The following is a 14,711-nucleotide window of genomic DNA, read 5'->3' on the forward strand; positions in this document are numbered from 1 at the left end:
CTGCGTTCGTTAGCGCTACTAGGCTTTTCCTACTGTCAACAACTCGCATATATCTAAATAGTATGATCTAATTCGCAGTATTGACGCCGCTATTAATAGAGCACTGTAAGTGGGTGTCCGATGTGATCTGTCGCGCAGTGTATAAGCTCTCCTAATTCACTTCTCGTTAAATGATTGCGTCTTCCCTAACATTCGTTTGTCTGATTGAGTCCATGTCAGATCACTAATGTACACCTGGGTCTGGGCTAGATCCACATTGGGATCCAAGCCAAATCCATATCTGGATCTGGGCCAACTTTTGGAGCTGAGTCGATTCCACCCTGGGATCTAAAGGGCAATTTTACTGTAGTTGCACATGTACCGTACTAATACCATGCGTATTGAAGGTGAGGCGAGGAAGGTGGAGGAGCTTGAGTAGAAGGAAGAAAAATGAGATGTGATTGAATTTTATAAGTCTGTCTTCAGAGAGTTTCCTGGCACCATTGATTTATCTTTCCTGTAAAAGGTGATGTATCGACTTATGCAGGATTGGGTCCAGAACATATTTTGTATGGTAAGACATTTTGTACAATAACTTGTACGCTATGTCACCAATTAGGACACATTATTGACAGCCTCTCTGTGTCCCAAGTTGGGGGCAGTTCTTATCCCAGATGGTGCAGCTGATTTGCATTCAAGACGTTGAGGACTTTGACTAAAATTACTACTTCGAGGATAATCGACTGTTTCTTGCGGTAGTGAGTTGCTAGAAAGTATGTCTATACCTTTCCGAAGGTCGCAAAGTTCTTTACCGTCGTGCAGTTCAAGTATCAGTGAAATAAGCTTGCTTTCTCTTCCGTATCGTTCTCGTTGAGTGCATTAAGTGTTCATTTCCTGATCTTTCAACTTTTGCACAGGTGCAGTTTTCTTCTGATTTGCATGCAAGTATTGAAGGTGTTGATTAAGTGCAATCCTCAAGGGAGCGAGACTTAGTGCGATGCGCGCCTGACGCTATAGTCTGGGCTAGCTCTGAGTGAACTTGTTTCACTCGGTAGCGAATCGTCTCCACTGGTCTCAATAACCTTGGGTTTTGTCATATTGATTTACTGCAATCAATATTTTGCTGCTATGGTTCATGTGATTTGCACAGTATTAATATACTATCTTTTGTATACACAGATGCCTGTCAGTCTTCGCACATCAATTTTGTGCCAACATCAAGAGATGCTGTCGGACCGGTACTCAATGTGCGGTCTCTTATCGATCAGCAACGCTCTTCAAACTAGGGATTTTATCACCCCAGTCATGTTGCGGCCTATTTTGGCTCGGTTGGTAGAGGTGAGCCCAAGTGTGGATCATGGACATCCACGCTACGGTGCCTACACTATGGATGCGTTGCAGAAGGGCTTGCAGAAGCGGCGGAAACAGCTGATTTACCTGAACGCAAGGTCGGGGTTCAAGAGCAGACCCAAGCGACCTGCCTCCATCGTGCGGAGTCGAAAATCGGCTCTGGTGATTATAGGTAGGCGGCCTGGGCAACGAGCAGGTACATGGCATTGTATCGCTCGTGCCTGGGTTGGTAACAAGTTTGTGTTCATCGATTCCGACACCTATCACTTCTTTCCTAACCGGGAGGAGCTTTTGACAAGTTTCTTTGAGACAGTAGATGGTGTGTACTCAATTGAGGACATTCCTCGTGCTAATCTTTAAGATTTAAATAAAACGTATTTACTTTTAACAAAACTTGTTGCTGTATAAATTTTACATATCGATTAGTATTTTTCTTTTCCTTTTTTTTCCTTTTTCTTATTTTTGTATAAGTGTCTTACATAGTGACCCTCTTAGATTTATAAAAAGGGGTTTTGATAGTACTTTTGTAAAAATGTCTGCTACCATTTCTTTGGTGTTGCAGTACATAATTTCAAATTCTTTTCGCTCTACCTTTTCTTGTACAAAGTGATACCGAATGTCAATGTGCTTGCTTCTGCCATGCAGTTCTGGGTTGTAGGAAAGTTTAATACAACTTTGATTGTCCTCAAATAGGGTACTAGCATATGAGCTTTCGTGTTTAAGCTCTACTAAAAGAAGCTTTAAGAAAATAACTTCTTGCATGCAGTGACATAGGGCTATGTATTCTGCCTCTGTTGTGGACAGAACTACGGTGTGGTGCTTTCTCGATTGCCATGAAATTGGGCTTCCACACATATATGCGATATAGCCTCCCACAGATCGTCGTGTGTCTGGGCAATTGGTGTAGTCTGCGTCGGAGTATGCAGTGAGATAATGCTTTGACTTATACTGCTCTAGATTTTGCTTTCCACCAAGGGTGATGCCAAGATTGCGCGTACCGTTTAAGTACTTCAATCCTCTCTTAACGGCATTCCAGTGAGGGTTTCCTGGGTTCACCAGGAATTGACTGACTTCTCGTAGAAAATATGCGAGATCAGGTCTAGTTCCCATCATTAAGTACATGAAGCTACCAACTGCCTCTCTGTACGGGATCGCTTTCATCTCATGTTTTTTTTCTGGCGTTTGGGGGCACATGGCCTCCGTCAGCTTGACACTGGGATCAGCGGGTGTACCAACCGGGTGTGCATCAAGATGAGAGAAGCGATCCAGGACTTTGGTAGCGTACTTCTCTTGGTGGATGAAAATGGTTCGGTCCGTACGGTTGCGTACGATTGACCAGCCTAAGATGTATTGAGCTTCACCGAGATCAGACATTTTGAAGCGCTGCTTGAGAGCGTTCTTTATGTTGTTAATGATATCAAGCGTAGGGGCTATGATGAGGAGGTCGTCCACATAGACTAGAATGTAGCATGTAGCTCCATCCACAACTCCAATGAAAACGCATTGGTCTTTGATGAGATTGTGGGAATTTCATGAGTGAGAAGAAAAGAGCACAGGTAAGATACCAGATTCGAGGTGCCTGCTTGAGACCATATAGGCTCTTCAAAAGCTTGCAGACTAAGTGCTCTTTTCCACGAAACAGTAAAACCCTTCAGTTGCAGCATGTTAAATTTCCTCATTCGAGTATCCGTTTCAGAAAGCGGTTTTAACATCCATTTGATGGATCTCAAGGTCAAGGAGTGCTGCAATCGTCAGTAAAAGTCGCAGCACTTCCATGCGGATCACTGGAGAGAATATCTCATCGTAGTCAACGCCATACTTTTGCAAAAAACCTTTTATTACCAGGGCGAGCTTTATAGCGGTCAATACTGCCGTCTCCATTGTATTTTACAACGAATACCCATCGACACTGTAGGGCCCTTCTCCCTGTCGGTAGTTTGTGAGGACCCACGTTTTGTTGTCAATCAATGATTTGTATTCACAAATGGCTGCCTTCTCCCAGTGTTGTGCTTCTGGTAGTTTCTGGGATTCTAGGAACGTCTTTGGTTCAGATATGTGTCTGATAGCCAATAGAGCGTAGATATGAGTGAGGTGCTCTTTTCGTTCGTTAATGTCGAGTGGATCATCAAGTAGACACGAGTGTTCATTCTCGTTCTGAGCGTTCGTTTTGTGTTTGACTTTCTTCATCTTTACTACTACTTCCGCGGCAAGCGCATTGACGCTGCGTTTTAGTAGTGAGGCTATTGGAGGTAGCAATTGTGGTGTTGGTAGCGACGGTGATAGCGTCGGTGCGGGGCCATTTTGGTCCGAGATTGCGGGTGTATTGAGGAATTCCAAGTGTGGGAACTCGTCTTCTCTAAACACAACATCCCTGCTGTAGATAACACGGTTTTCTTTCGTGTCAAGGAGTCTATATCCCTTTTTGTTTGATGGGAGTCCTTAGTACATGCACTTCTTAGCACGTGGTTCTAGTTTTGTGCGGTGTATCTCAGGGATGTGAGCGTACGCAGTACACCCAAACACTTTGATGTAGTGCGCGGATGGTTTTCGCTTGAACCATTTCTCGTATGGGGTGACCTTATCGGTTACCGAGCTGGGAGTAATGTTCAGAAGGTCAGCAACGTGTTTGACGCATTCTCCCCAAAGAACCTGCGGTAGGTTACCATCAATGAGGAAAGCCCTGGTTCGCTCGAGTAGTGTACGCATGCGCCTCTCTGCAACTCCATTTTGCTGGGGCGTGTACGCATTTGTAAATTGTGCGTGCGTATTGTACTTCTGAAAAATCATTTTTCCAAGTTTCTCATATTCTCGGGCATTATCGCTTTGAAGATGTCTAACTTCTTCATCGTGTATGTTCTCATTGAACTGGAGTTCGCCTACATCAGCGCGAAAAACGTTTTGTGCTTTCTTGCGAAAATCTTCATAGCATTCGTACAGCTCAGACATTCGCTTGATGATGTAGATGAACATGTACCGTGAGTAGTCATCTATAAAGGTCAGAAAATATTGACACCCCGAGAGTGTGAGGACGGGTAATGGACCAGCCATATCAGAATGAACTTTTTCAAGAGGGAACTTTGCCCGTTCAATGGTACGTTTATTGAATGGGTTACAATGGGCCTTGGCGTATGTGCAGGAAGAGCAAAAGTAGTCTTTCTTGGAATCAAAGTCCTTCATGCTCATGTCCATGACAGTGTTGGCTTTAGCCAGATCCTGCATAATGCGAAAGTTAGGATGACCCATTCGTTTATGCCAAAGTAAAACATTATCAGGCTTACCTGAAGTGGCCACATGGGCTACCTGACTTGACGTTGCCGGGCTCGCTTGAAACTGGTAGAGTCGAGTCCCTTCACCAATTTTGGCTTCAAATTTGGTTCGGCTAGCGAAGAGCAGAACGCACTTCTTTGCGTTGGGGAAGTTGATTTTGAAATCATCTTCGACGGCTTGGCGCACGGAGAGTAGGTTGAACTTCAGCTGGGGCGCATATAGCACGTTGGCCAAGGATATTTCTCGTTCCTTTCCCTTCGTGTCCTTGATTGTCATCTTGACATCACCAGTTCCTTTTATCGGAATCTGGTGATTGCCGCCGACAGTGATTGACTTGCCAGCACTTGGGATCAGCTTCTCAAACCACTTCGGATTGGACGTAGCGTGGCGAGTGCAGCCTGAGTCGACAGTCCACACTGGGTCATATCCGCATCTTGGGCGGTGAGACTTACAGCCTCTGTTTCTTGTCTGAGGTCCAGAGTGGTGATGGCTATGATTCCATACTCGTTGTCGGAGTCGGTGTCCTTGCGGCGACCGTGATATTTATTGTGACTCTTGGATTTTCTAGATGTATTCTTCTGGTTGCCGCTCTGGCTTCTGTGTCGATTGCTGTTCCGCTTGCTCTTGTAGTCATTCCGATTTTGGCTTCGTGACTTGCCGCCGAAACCGTCCTTGTAAGGATGCTGTCGAGCTTGATTGGACGAAGGTTTCAGCTTAAAGTTGGCGGGAAGCACCGTTCCTGCCTTTACCTGACCATTTTGTAGGTGGCGCTGTAGAACATAGCAGTCGACAGTATCGTGGTTGGTGCGCAGGCAGTATGTACAGCTCATCGTTGAGATGAGAGCCTTGCTCTCTTGATAGGGAGCTTGAACCAAGGTTGGTTCAGGTGCTAAAGCCTGTAGGGCCTGCTCGTTTCGGGTTTCCCTCGATTCGGGTGTTCCTTGTTTGAGCGTGTAGCGGTTTTTCGCCAGTTCATGCTGCACCTTGGCCTCGATGTGACGCTTTAGCTCTTCGTAGGGAATGAATTTCCTGCTACCCTTCCAGACCGATAGTTGCTGCTTCCATTTTCCAGGTAGCGCATGGTACAAGTAGAGTGACTTCTGTTCGTCACTGAGCACACTGTTTGTGGCTTCGGAGGCAACCTTCATGGCAGATTCGATGTCAATTATGAACCCCGTAAGGTCTGAACCTTCTTCATACCTCAGTGCCATCAGGTATGATAGCACATGATACGGGTCGCCGTGGATGGCAGCACCTTCGTACTTGCTACAGATCGTCTGGAAGATCTCAAACGCAGTAGTCTTGTCCTTGACCATGAGAACATGTTGGTCATCGATGGTCTTGATAAGGAAAGCTTTTGCTTTTGCCTCGTTGAGTCGAAGCTTTTTCGAGCTCAGCCTCTGGCTTTTAGCCCTCAGCTTCTCTGCTCGCTTCAGTTCATCCCGCTTCTGAGCAGTGAATGACTGGATAACGGGGGGATTCTCCTGCCCCATTTCTACATCGCCGTCGTCTCCGGCTGTGGGTGCATTCGAACTTGCGAAGCTGGCATCAGAGGAGGACTCGCTCGGTGAGGAGCCCACCATTTCGTCGGCCTTGGGAGCACCGGCAGCATCAAGCGCGGCGGACATGTCGTTCATGTCGGACAGTGCCGGGTTGAGTTCTTCATCGGAGTCGAACTCGTAGTCGGAGTCACCGGTGTAGTCGATACGCTCGACGTAGCCGAGAAGGTTCTTTCCTTCGAGGGCGGCAGTGACGCGGGTCTTCCAGATGATGAAGTTCCGGCCATTGAGGCGCGGAAACTCGCGGTCGTCAGCGGTGGAGGCTTGCGTTGAGCTTATAACCTATTGAAGGTGAGGCGAGGAAGGTGGAGGAGCTTGAGTAGAAGGAAGAAAAAAGAGATGTGATTGAATTTTATGAGTCTGTCTTCAGAGAGTTTCCTGGCACCATTGATTTATCTTTCCTGTAAAAGGTGATGTATCGACTTATGCAGGATTGGGTCCAGAACATATTTTGTATGGTAAGACATTCTGTACAATAACTTGTACGCTATGTCACCAATTAGGACACATCATTGACAATTCTGCCCAACATAATTGCGCTTTCTGTAGTAAGGTAATCACATGCTATAATAGATTCTTTTTTCTTTACAAGTACGGTATTCTGCGCCAATGATTGCGATATCTGTAGGTGTATAGTCACAAGTCAATCACATGAAAACGCAATACATACATGTACATGGTAGTAATGCCATGCAAGATGAAATTCAACCTGCTGCTAATGCCACGATATCGCTTAAGATAGCTAAACAGACTGTTTAAAACAGTGATTCCCGACGCTATGGGGCCACGAGTTCCGACACAAGGTAACAATGACGATCGACAATACAATACCACGCCACATCTATACGGGCAACTTTTGATATACTGTATCTTAAAATTCTCTGTTAATCGTCTTCCAGTAAAACAGACTCTTACAGCACTGTTGTATAGTGTACTATTCATAGTGCAGTTGATTTACCGTCGCTTTGGTTACAAGCGTCCCTACTTCGATACATCTGCAAATGAATTGAAAACAGAGCTAGAAAATAATTCTGCTCATAAGCTCTCCAGGCACATGTACATGAACACCCTATTCTTTGAAATAAACAGCCCATCGAAATACAACAGCTCTGTTGTTTATTTTATTTTTTTCCTGCTCGCCAACACCAGATCACAGCTGTAATCTGGCATCGTTACTTCGCATTGCAAATTGCAATCCAGCAACGTCCAGGCTGAAGATCACATTCCTCGATTCGCTTCGACGTTCACAAGTGTTCGCATTGGTGGATAAACTCTCAAGCCCCGTGTAGCCCTTCAAAAAGCGACCAGCAAACATGCGCCTCACTTACATACTCGCAATGGTATTCGCGACCACTCTCTACTCCAGCGGGACTGCGCTTCAAGCCACCACGGAGATCACCGAAATGACCAAGAGAACTGCTATCTCGCCTAATACAGTTGTTCGCGGCCACCCGAATGGAGAAAGACAGCTACGGCGTGTCGGCAATGACAAATACGAGGCCGATGAAGAAAGAGGCTTTTTTGGGAGGCTCAGGGAGGTTGTTAAGAGATTGAATGCCAGTAAAGAAGCAGGAAAAACTACGACACAAAAAAACCAAGGAACAAACACACACTGACTTCGTGGACAACCTACGGAAAAAAACTACGAGGAATTACTGAAACGCGGCTAGCTCAGTTCCTATTGGCAAAGCGCAGAAGTATACCCACTGACATATTTTATGCTAGCTCGGGATTTTCTGTGAGCTAACAGGGTGTGACACGGCCCCGCCTCAAGTGTGATGCGCGGCCTTCCAGTTCGTGGTAGTAGATCTTACGTTCGTAGATTAATACAACACAGGCTGCTGACTACATCCTTCTTTCCATTCGTAAATTGGCACTCTAGAGTACACTCTTAGCATAATGAACCGGTTTGTAGTACGCGCATGCTGTCTTCTGTTTAGTAGTTTCTACTATTTTAAGCCAGCACATCGGTACTTACTAGTAGTAGTATACAGTAGCGCACGGACACCTTCATGAATCTTCATTTCACACAGATTTAGGCATGCAAAAAGACATATTTCCTTGATAAGTCAGCTACTGGGCTAGCATTGAACTTTGGTGACCAAAGGATTAGCTACACGTAATCCTCATCTCTTTCTCTTCGTAAAAATCACATTTGTACACGCAAGTTGGCAATTTCCCTAGTGCTTTCATGTTCATGTAATTCCGATCAATTTGTCTACTGGTGCGAAGAATGCTTGATCTGCGCAAAGCTCGGACTGGGCTCGGTTTGTATACATATCCTTACAGGATGACTATAGCTGGTCTCACAGTTTTAATTGCCCGGTATGCCTTGAGTCCACTATAGAGCTCGGTCAGGACAATTTTTACCAGTATATCTACGTCTCCGTATTTTCGGACAAGCATCATCGGCATAAAACAGGAGTGTTTCTCAACAGCCCCCCCCCTCCAGCTGGGATGAGGATCTGCTGTCGGAAACGGCGTTAAATGTGAGGAAACATGATAGTGACCATCTTACTCGCTCCCAAGTCAAGGAAAAAGTCCGCGGAATTGTGTCCGCGTGTATCTTCATTTCGGATTAATATCGAGTAATATTTAATTTACTACTGGTAGCGCTTGGAAGGAAATCTTCAATTTGGTAGAGTAATACTACTGTATTACCACACGCCAATCCTTTACCGATAGTGAAAAGGAAAAATAAAAGGCAAATAATTTAATGTTCCGTTTATGTTTCAGTCGACCAATGTATGGCACTTGTTGCTGTTCCAACCTGGCACATATGAGACGAGACTAATAATCCAGACTAGATCCAGACTGGTCCAGTCTCGTCCAGATTAAAAGAGCCGCTGGTATTAATCCTAAACAGGGTATACAGATCCGGATAAACGAAGCACATATTAACTTTAGCATTGTTAGCGAATGTAATACTTATAAGACAATCTAAATCACTCTTGACTTTAGTGAAGACACGGGCGCCAATTCGTGCAGGTCATTTATGTGATGCCTCGAGCGTTCACACAGGTGACAAATGTATTCTAAAGGTTTTTATATGCTCCTCTCCACTTCTAGCCGTAGCACATTCGTAGGTACCGGTATCGAAGACATTGCAGCATTTTTTTGTCGACTCGTCCGAGCTGAGGTGCACCAGTAAAGTGCTCGAAGCTCAAAAGCACGTAGATACCACAATTGTAGCTGTCGTATTGTACTCCAACATTGGAGCTGTAAATGTGAACGCTGTAAGATGGCTCCTCTGCTGTTTTCCGGAGAAGATGTATCAACTTTTGGGCAGCAGCTCGAACAAATGTGACGTACTTTGAGCTCATTGGGTCGTAGATGTGTACTTCCCGTGATGACTACTGTATCATGATGCTGCACCAATGGTTACCGTTACAGTTGACCGGTATAAGGACCACCTCACTGCTATTCGCGCGCAAAAAAGCAGTGATGTTATCGGTATTGACCGTGATCTCCCCATTGAGAACGATGCCCAAGTGTGATGGATCAACTAGTGTAACGTTTGGATCCGTACCGAATAATTTTTCGGCAACCATGCACATTGTATCATCACCGGCACAACCTCTAGCAGCAAGATCCAAAGCATGAATCTATATCACAAGAAATTAGCATATTAACACAATAAAAATATCCAATGTGAAAAAATAAGGTCGTACCGATTCGCGATTCAGAGGTAATTTTTCTAATTTCTTGGACAAATCGTCACTTCGTTCCACCTCGAAATGTTTTGGGAATTCGTTATTTAAGTCGACACATTGGATCCACTCTTTTGTTTTGTCGATCCTTGACACTGCTTCCATCGCTCGATGCCACTTCTTCATTAACATGAGCGTAGATGTACTGAAAACTCCAACTCCAGTTACTTCAGCTGCGACATCTTTTTCAGCCAGCCCAACAAACTCACGCTGCGAAGCAGACACTTTAGCGTCACATTTCGAGAGATAATCCCTGGGTAAAACGCGGTGGAGCTGATCTAAATTGATTAAAAGTTTGGAAACTGGTAAACTCGAAATTTTGTGAGCTTTCGGCGGCTTCAACTTGGTCTTCAACCCAAAAACTTGAAATTGCTGCAGAGATTTAGCTGCTTCGTACGTTTCAGACCCGGTCAATATACTTTGGACGGATGATAAGCTCATATTCAAGTTGAGTAGGTTAGAATCCATACGCGTCATTCTGATACCTTTGTTGACAGTTTTTTTCTTTGCTCTTGGCTTGGTTTTAGGTCTCCCACGAGCTCGGCACGGAGAAATGATCTGCATATCGTTGTCGATTGAATCGACTCTAGTTAGAGATCTGAAAATACCAGGCGCACTTTTAGCAATTCCACTGTATTTATTTCTAGCACTACCGTTGCTTAACGTATCTGGTATGTAGTCGTTGGAAGTCTCACCATTAACCCTGCTTCTCGTACTTAAAAATGTCTCGGATTTACTGAAGGCGGGCTCTAGAGGAAAATTTAAACCACTCTGCTCGATAAAACCCGTGTCTGCTTGTTGCTCATCGCTCAAAACTTCGTACGAGTTGGACACATCATTCCCGTCCAAAATGCTCGTTGTCTCTGACAAAGGAGCTTCTATCCTTAATTGCAGCGGGGCATCCCTGTCCACAATATTATGCTGTTGGTCGACTGGTGCTTCACTTAGCATTGTACACTGAGTGAGATGTTCTTGATGTGTTGATGCCAAGTCACAATCGCCTGTCAATGAAATTAACTCGACAAACCTTTTAGATTCGAAAAGAGATGCCACAATTTTTAGAGCTTTCATTGCCGACTTGTACTCGATCTTTCCAAGGTTTCTCATACCACTGCAAATTTCATTAGCCACAATTTCCGCCTCTCGATATTTTCGATTGCAGTCCCATGTCTGTACTGATGAGCGCGAAATTACTGTTTTAACACGGAACGGAGTAGGCTGTGCATTACTGTGAGCTGGCCGCAGACGCAGATTTGAAAGTAACTAACGAGGATGAAGCATCTTTATTGGGATGACGGCGTCCATCTTCATAGCCTTACGAACGTAGAAAACGTGTCTGCAGGGTAATATCCGGGTGCTCATAAATAAGCACGAGCAGTGCCAATTTTGCTTTTGAATTGTATACTCGACACTCGGCTCATCCAGAGATTCATCTTCGTCCCTATTGCTCCTGATAAATATAATACCCGGAAATGCTTCGGAGTAACTGTAGGATGCGCGATGTTGATCGTGACTATACTGTTCGTATATCAGCTCACAGGCATGTCGACTAACCAAATTCGCAATCACTGTCATCTCGTCATCGTATTCCGTATGGTGAACGACAGATACCTTGTTCATTTGTCCATCCAAATATTGCTCGGCTCGAGCTTGATAGAGCATGATAGCTGCTACGCATTCGTCAAGACCCATACTACTGCTCACAACATCTTTGATCTGTTTCCACGACGCCTCCAATCTGCTGTTGGTGTTGTTACCAAGTGTAACAGCGTTCTGCCGTGTATAGGGGCACCACATTTCCTTACAGGTTTCCCAGTTCTTTTTAAAATAGGCTTCAAAAGGATGAACCCATTCTTGATCGTTTGATTCAACAGATAATGGATCGATGATGTAGCTACTTTGCTCCAGAAATTCATTCGGAAGATTCTCGGGTCCTTCATTAAAAACACCACCAGTGTATCTCGAAGAGCTCTGGTTCTGGTATTCATAGCTGCGTCTACCACAGCCGAGCTAATCATGTGCTTCATGTAGCGCCGATGCTTTTCAAATTCACGTTCACTTCTAGCGTACACCATGAGTCGAATGCAATTGCGTAATTGTTCTGGTATATACTAAACCCGTAAACTCCACTCGCAAGTTCCTCTACAAGATACTTGATAACGTGAAATTGACATAGTAAAACCGAAACGGACGGAAGTGAGGACTTCAATACCGAAATTTCCGTAAAATCCTTATCAACGATCACACATTGAATTTGAGTCCACTCCGGATTGTTTTCCTTGAATTCGTCAATTGCTGCTTGTAGTGTTTCAGATCTTTCGTTCTTAATTAAGGAATGCTGAGCGAACTGACCCTTTCCGTAGACATCGTGAGCCATAAAAGAAAATATTTTGTACTTTGACTGATTCGTCCCGTGTGTTGCATCAATCAAAAGTACTTCTGGAAACCGAGAGAATTTTTCACGCATGTGTGACGTCTGTATTGTTATACAAGTTGCTACTTTCTGAATAAACAAACAAATTACAGACAGTCAGACATAATAAAATGTTGTACACGATCCTCTTAGCTTGCCGCTATCCATGTCTGTAAAAATCCGCGCAATGTTTCCTGGCTGCTCACTGAAGTCCTTCATCCAGATTTTGAGTCGTTCCACCCGCGAAGTGTTCCCAAACTTGTTGTTTTTCAACGTACGGACCAGGTTGTGGACATCTCGACTTGTCGACAGGCAGTTCGAGTTCTCCAGAATGTACTGGTGAATAGTCTTCTTTTTTGCACCAGCCTGTTGTAAAACATTCACTGTCTCGACAACTTCCGCTGGGAGTGCTAGGCGCGTCTTGGGATAGTAGTTGAACAACTTCACATTGAGATCGTGATTGTGATCGAGCATTGATTTTGTTACACACACTGCCCACTTTTGAGTGTCTTGGTTTATCAGTTTCACGCACGCATTTATCTACGAGCAAGAGAAATATTCCGATGAAGCGAGTCTGTTATAGCGTCAAGTGGTAAGCTGTAGCTCGATTCCAGAATAAATATTCTGGAATCGAATTACAGACTCCCAAGTTCTAAAAGAATAAGCCACACCAACCTGTACAGGACACTCTATCCGACGGCTTTCTTGACGCAGCCTTTTTCCTTGGCCCCTGTACTTGTATTTTCCTGCATGAGTACACTCTAATCCTTTCGAGTACTGCTCGAAAGAATGTGGAATGTGCGAGCTGGATTCTTGATTCTCGCATTTCGAGCTTTCACCGTTTTATTTGTTCTTATTCGAAACAGCTAAGTGGCAATGGTTAGAAAATTTAAAACACTTGTAGTTCGTATCGCAGTTTAGGCAGTACCTGGTAGGTCTGTGCTTCATACTCACGCACAAAAGCATGAAATTCATCCCACGAATCAAACTGGAGGCAAAAAATTTAAGGCTGGTCCAGCACTATGAGAAGGAGGTGATGCTACTAGCACTGGCGACGAAGCAGATTCCACTTCGAGCGACGAATCTTCATTCGCGTTTGCTGAGATATCTCCGCCGCCACTTGAGCTGTCGACAGCCGTTGTGTCTGTTCGCTTTCTTCTACCAGCAACGCTGGCCATTGCTTCTGAGAGTTCTGGCAAAATGCGTTCGTGCAAGTGCACCTGTCAGTTTTGCTTCTACTCCTGACCGACTGACTGCACAGTATACATGTTCGGATGCAAACCCCAGCGTATAGGCCTTATTTGAAGGTTTTAGGGTAGCATGTTTTCGTGACCAAGTGGTTCCTAGGTTGGAGCAGCAACCACTCTCCCAATGTATACCTTTGTGTGGTTAGTCACACATTTTTCTTGGTAAATTAAAGTATTTTGGTCTGTACGTATCCGTAGTTCATTCTGAAGCACTACCGGGATGATTTAACCGAGGATAGCACCAGATACTGAACACCGTGTTGTCAGAGCTCCCTTAGCACTCAACCTGCCTAATCTATTAGCGTTATGTCTAGATCTTATCCGACATCTATCAATTATTATACCCCATCCAGGGCAAGTTAACACCTTGTATCCGAACGATACTCGCTTCAAACGCGTAAGCGCATGTCGTAATTTACGGCCTACAGAATCACTTGCATTTTGTATTTGCCATGTGTTTCATGTCGGGATAGGTGTATAAATTGTCAGCAGGTTTTTTGGCCAATGTCGTAAGTGATATGGCATTGTGATAGAGCAATCGCCGCTCAATGTCGTATTATCAGCCTCCACTTGCAGTCAATAGGTGGCTGAGGGGGTTCACTATTTTGCAACTCATTTCGGAAAACACATGAAAAAAGGTACGTTAGCTAACTGTAGTGGGCTCACCATTACATAAGTAGGTAGATTTAAATTACAAAAGTAGGTGCAGCAGCACACGGCTAGCGTGTGCTGAACTGCACATCCTATTTGGTTGATATATGGGGAGCCAGACCCATAATCAACCAATAAGGATTTGATGTGTATTTGAGTGGTCATAGCAAGCTGCCCTGGACCTAATAAAAACAGAGTTCATTTTTCTTTAGCCTAAGCACTTGGTTTCACTATGTGGAACTTGTACGCTTCCTCATTGCTACGAGTAAGCTAGTAACGGACACTCTAGGCCCGTTACATTAACCAAACTTTGCATTCAAACACACGAAACTCACAATTCATTAGCTGAAACGCGGCCTGCACGCTCACTCACCATCGTTGTCATTGTCAGCGTCGCTACAATCGCTTTCCTCGCCACGGGGAAGCTGCAGTTCCCACCGTGTCTTCTTGCGCTTTACTGCATTCTTGCCAGGCCGGCGCAGCACGATGCGCGTCTCCAGATTAACCGGAATGTCCTGCCCGGCGCCGAAGTCGT

At 44.7% G+C, this 14,711-nt stretch overlaps 1 protein-coding gene across 1 annotated transcript; it reads left to right on the top strand.

Moving 5' to 3' along the window:
* Nucleotides 1–7,468: 7,468 nt before the first annotated feature.
* On the top strand, nucleotides 7,469–7,771 carry PITG_12710 (secreted RxLR effector peptide protein, putative; the record flags this gene model as incomplete). The annotated part of the gene is made up of 1 exon (XM_002900069.1): nucleotides 7,469–7,771. The coding sequence occupies one exon, from the start codon at nucleotides 7,469–7,471 to the stop codon at nucleotides 7,769–7,771; it is 303 nt and encodes a 100-aa protein (XP_002900115.1).
* Nucleotides 7,772–14,711: the final 6,940 nt, after the last annotated feature.

Source organism: Phytophthora infestans, genomic scaffold (assembly GCF_000142945.1).
Source record: "Phytophthora infestans T30-4 supercont1.27 genomic scaffold, whole genome shotgun sequence".
Taxonomy (NCBI): Eukaryota; Oomycota; class Peronosporomycetes; order Peronosporales; family Peronosporaceae; genus Phytophthora; species Phytophthora infestans.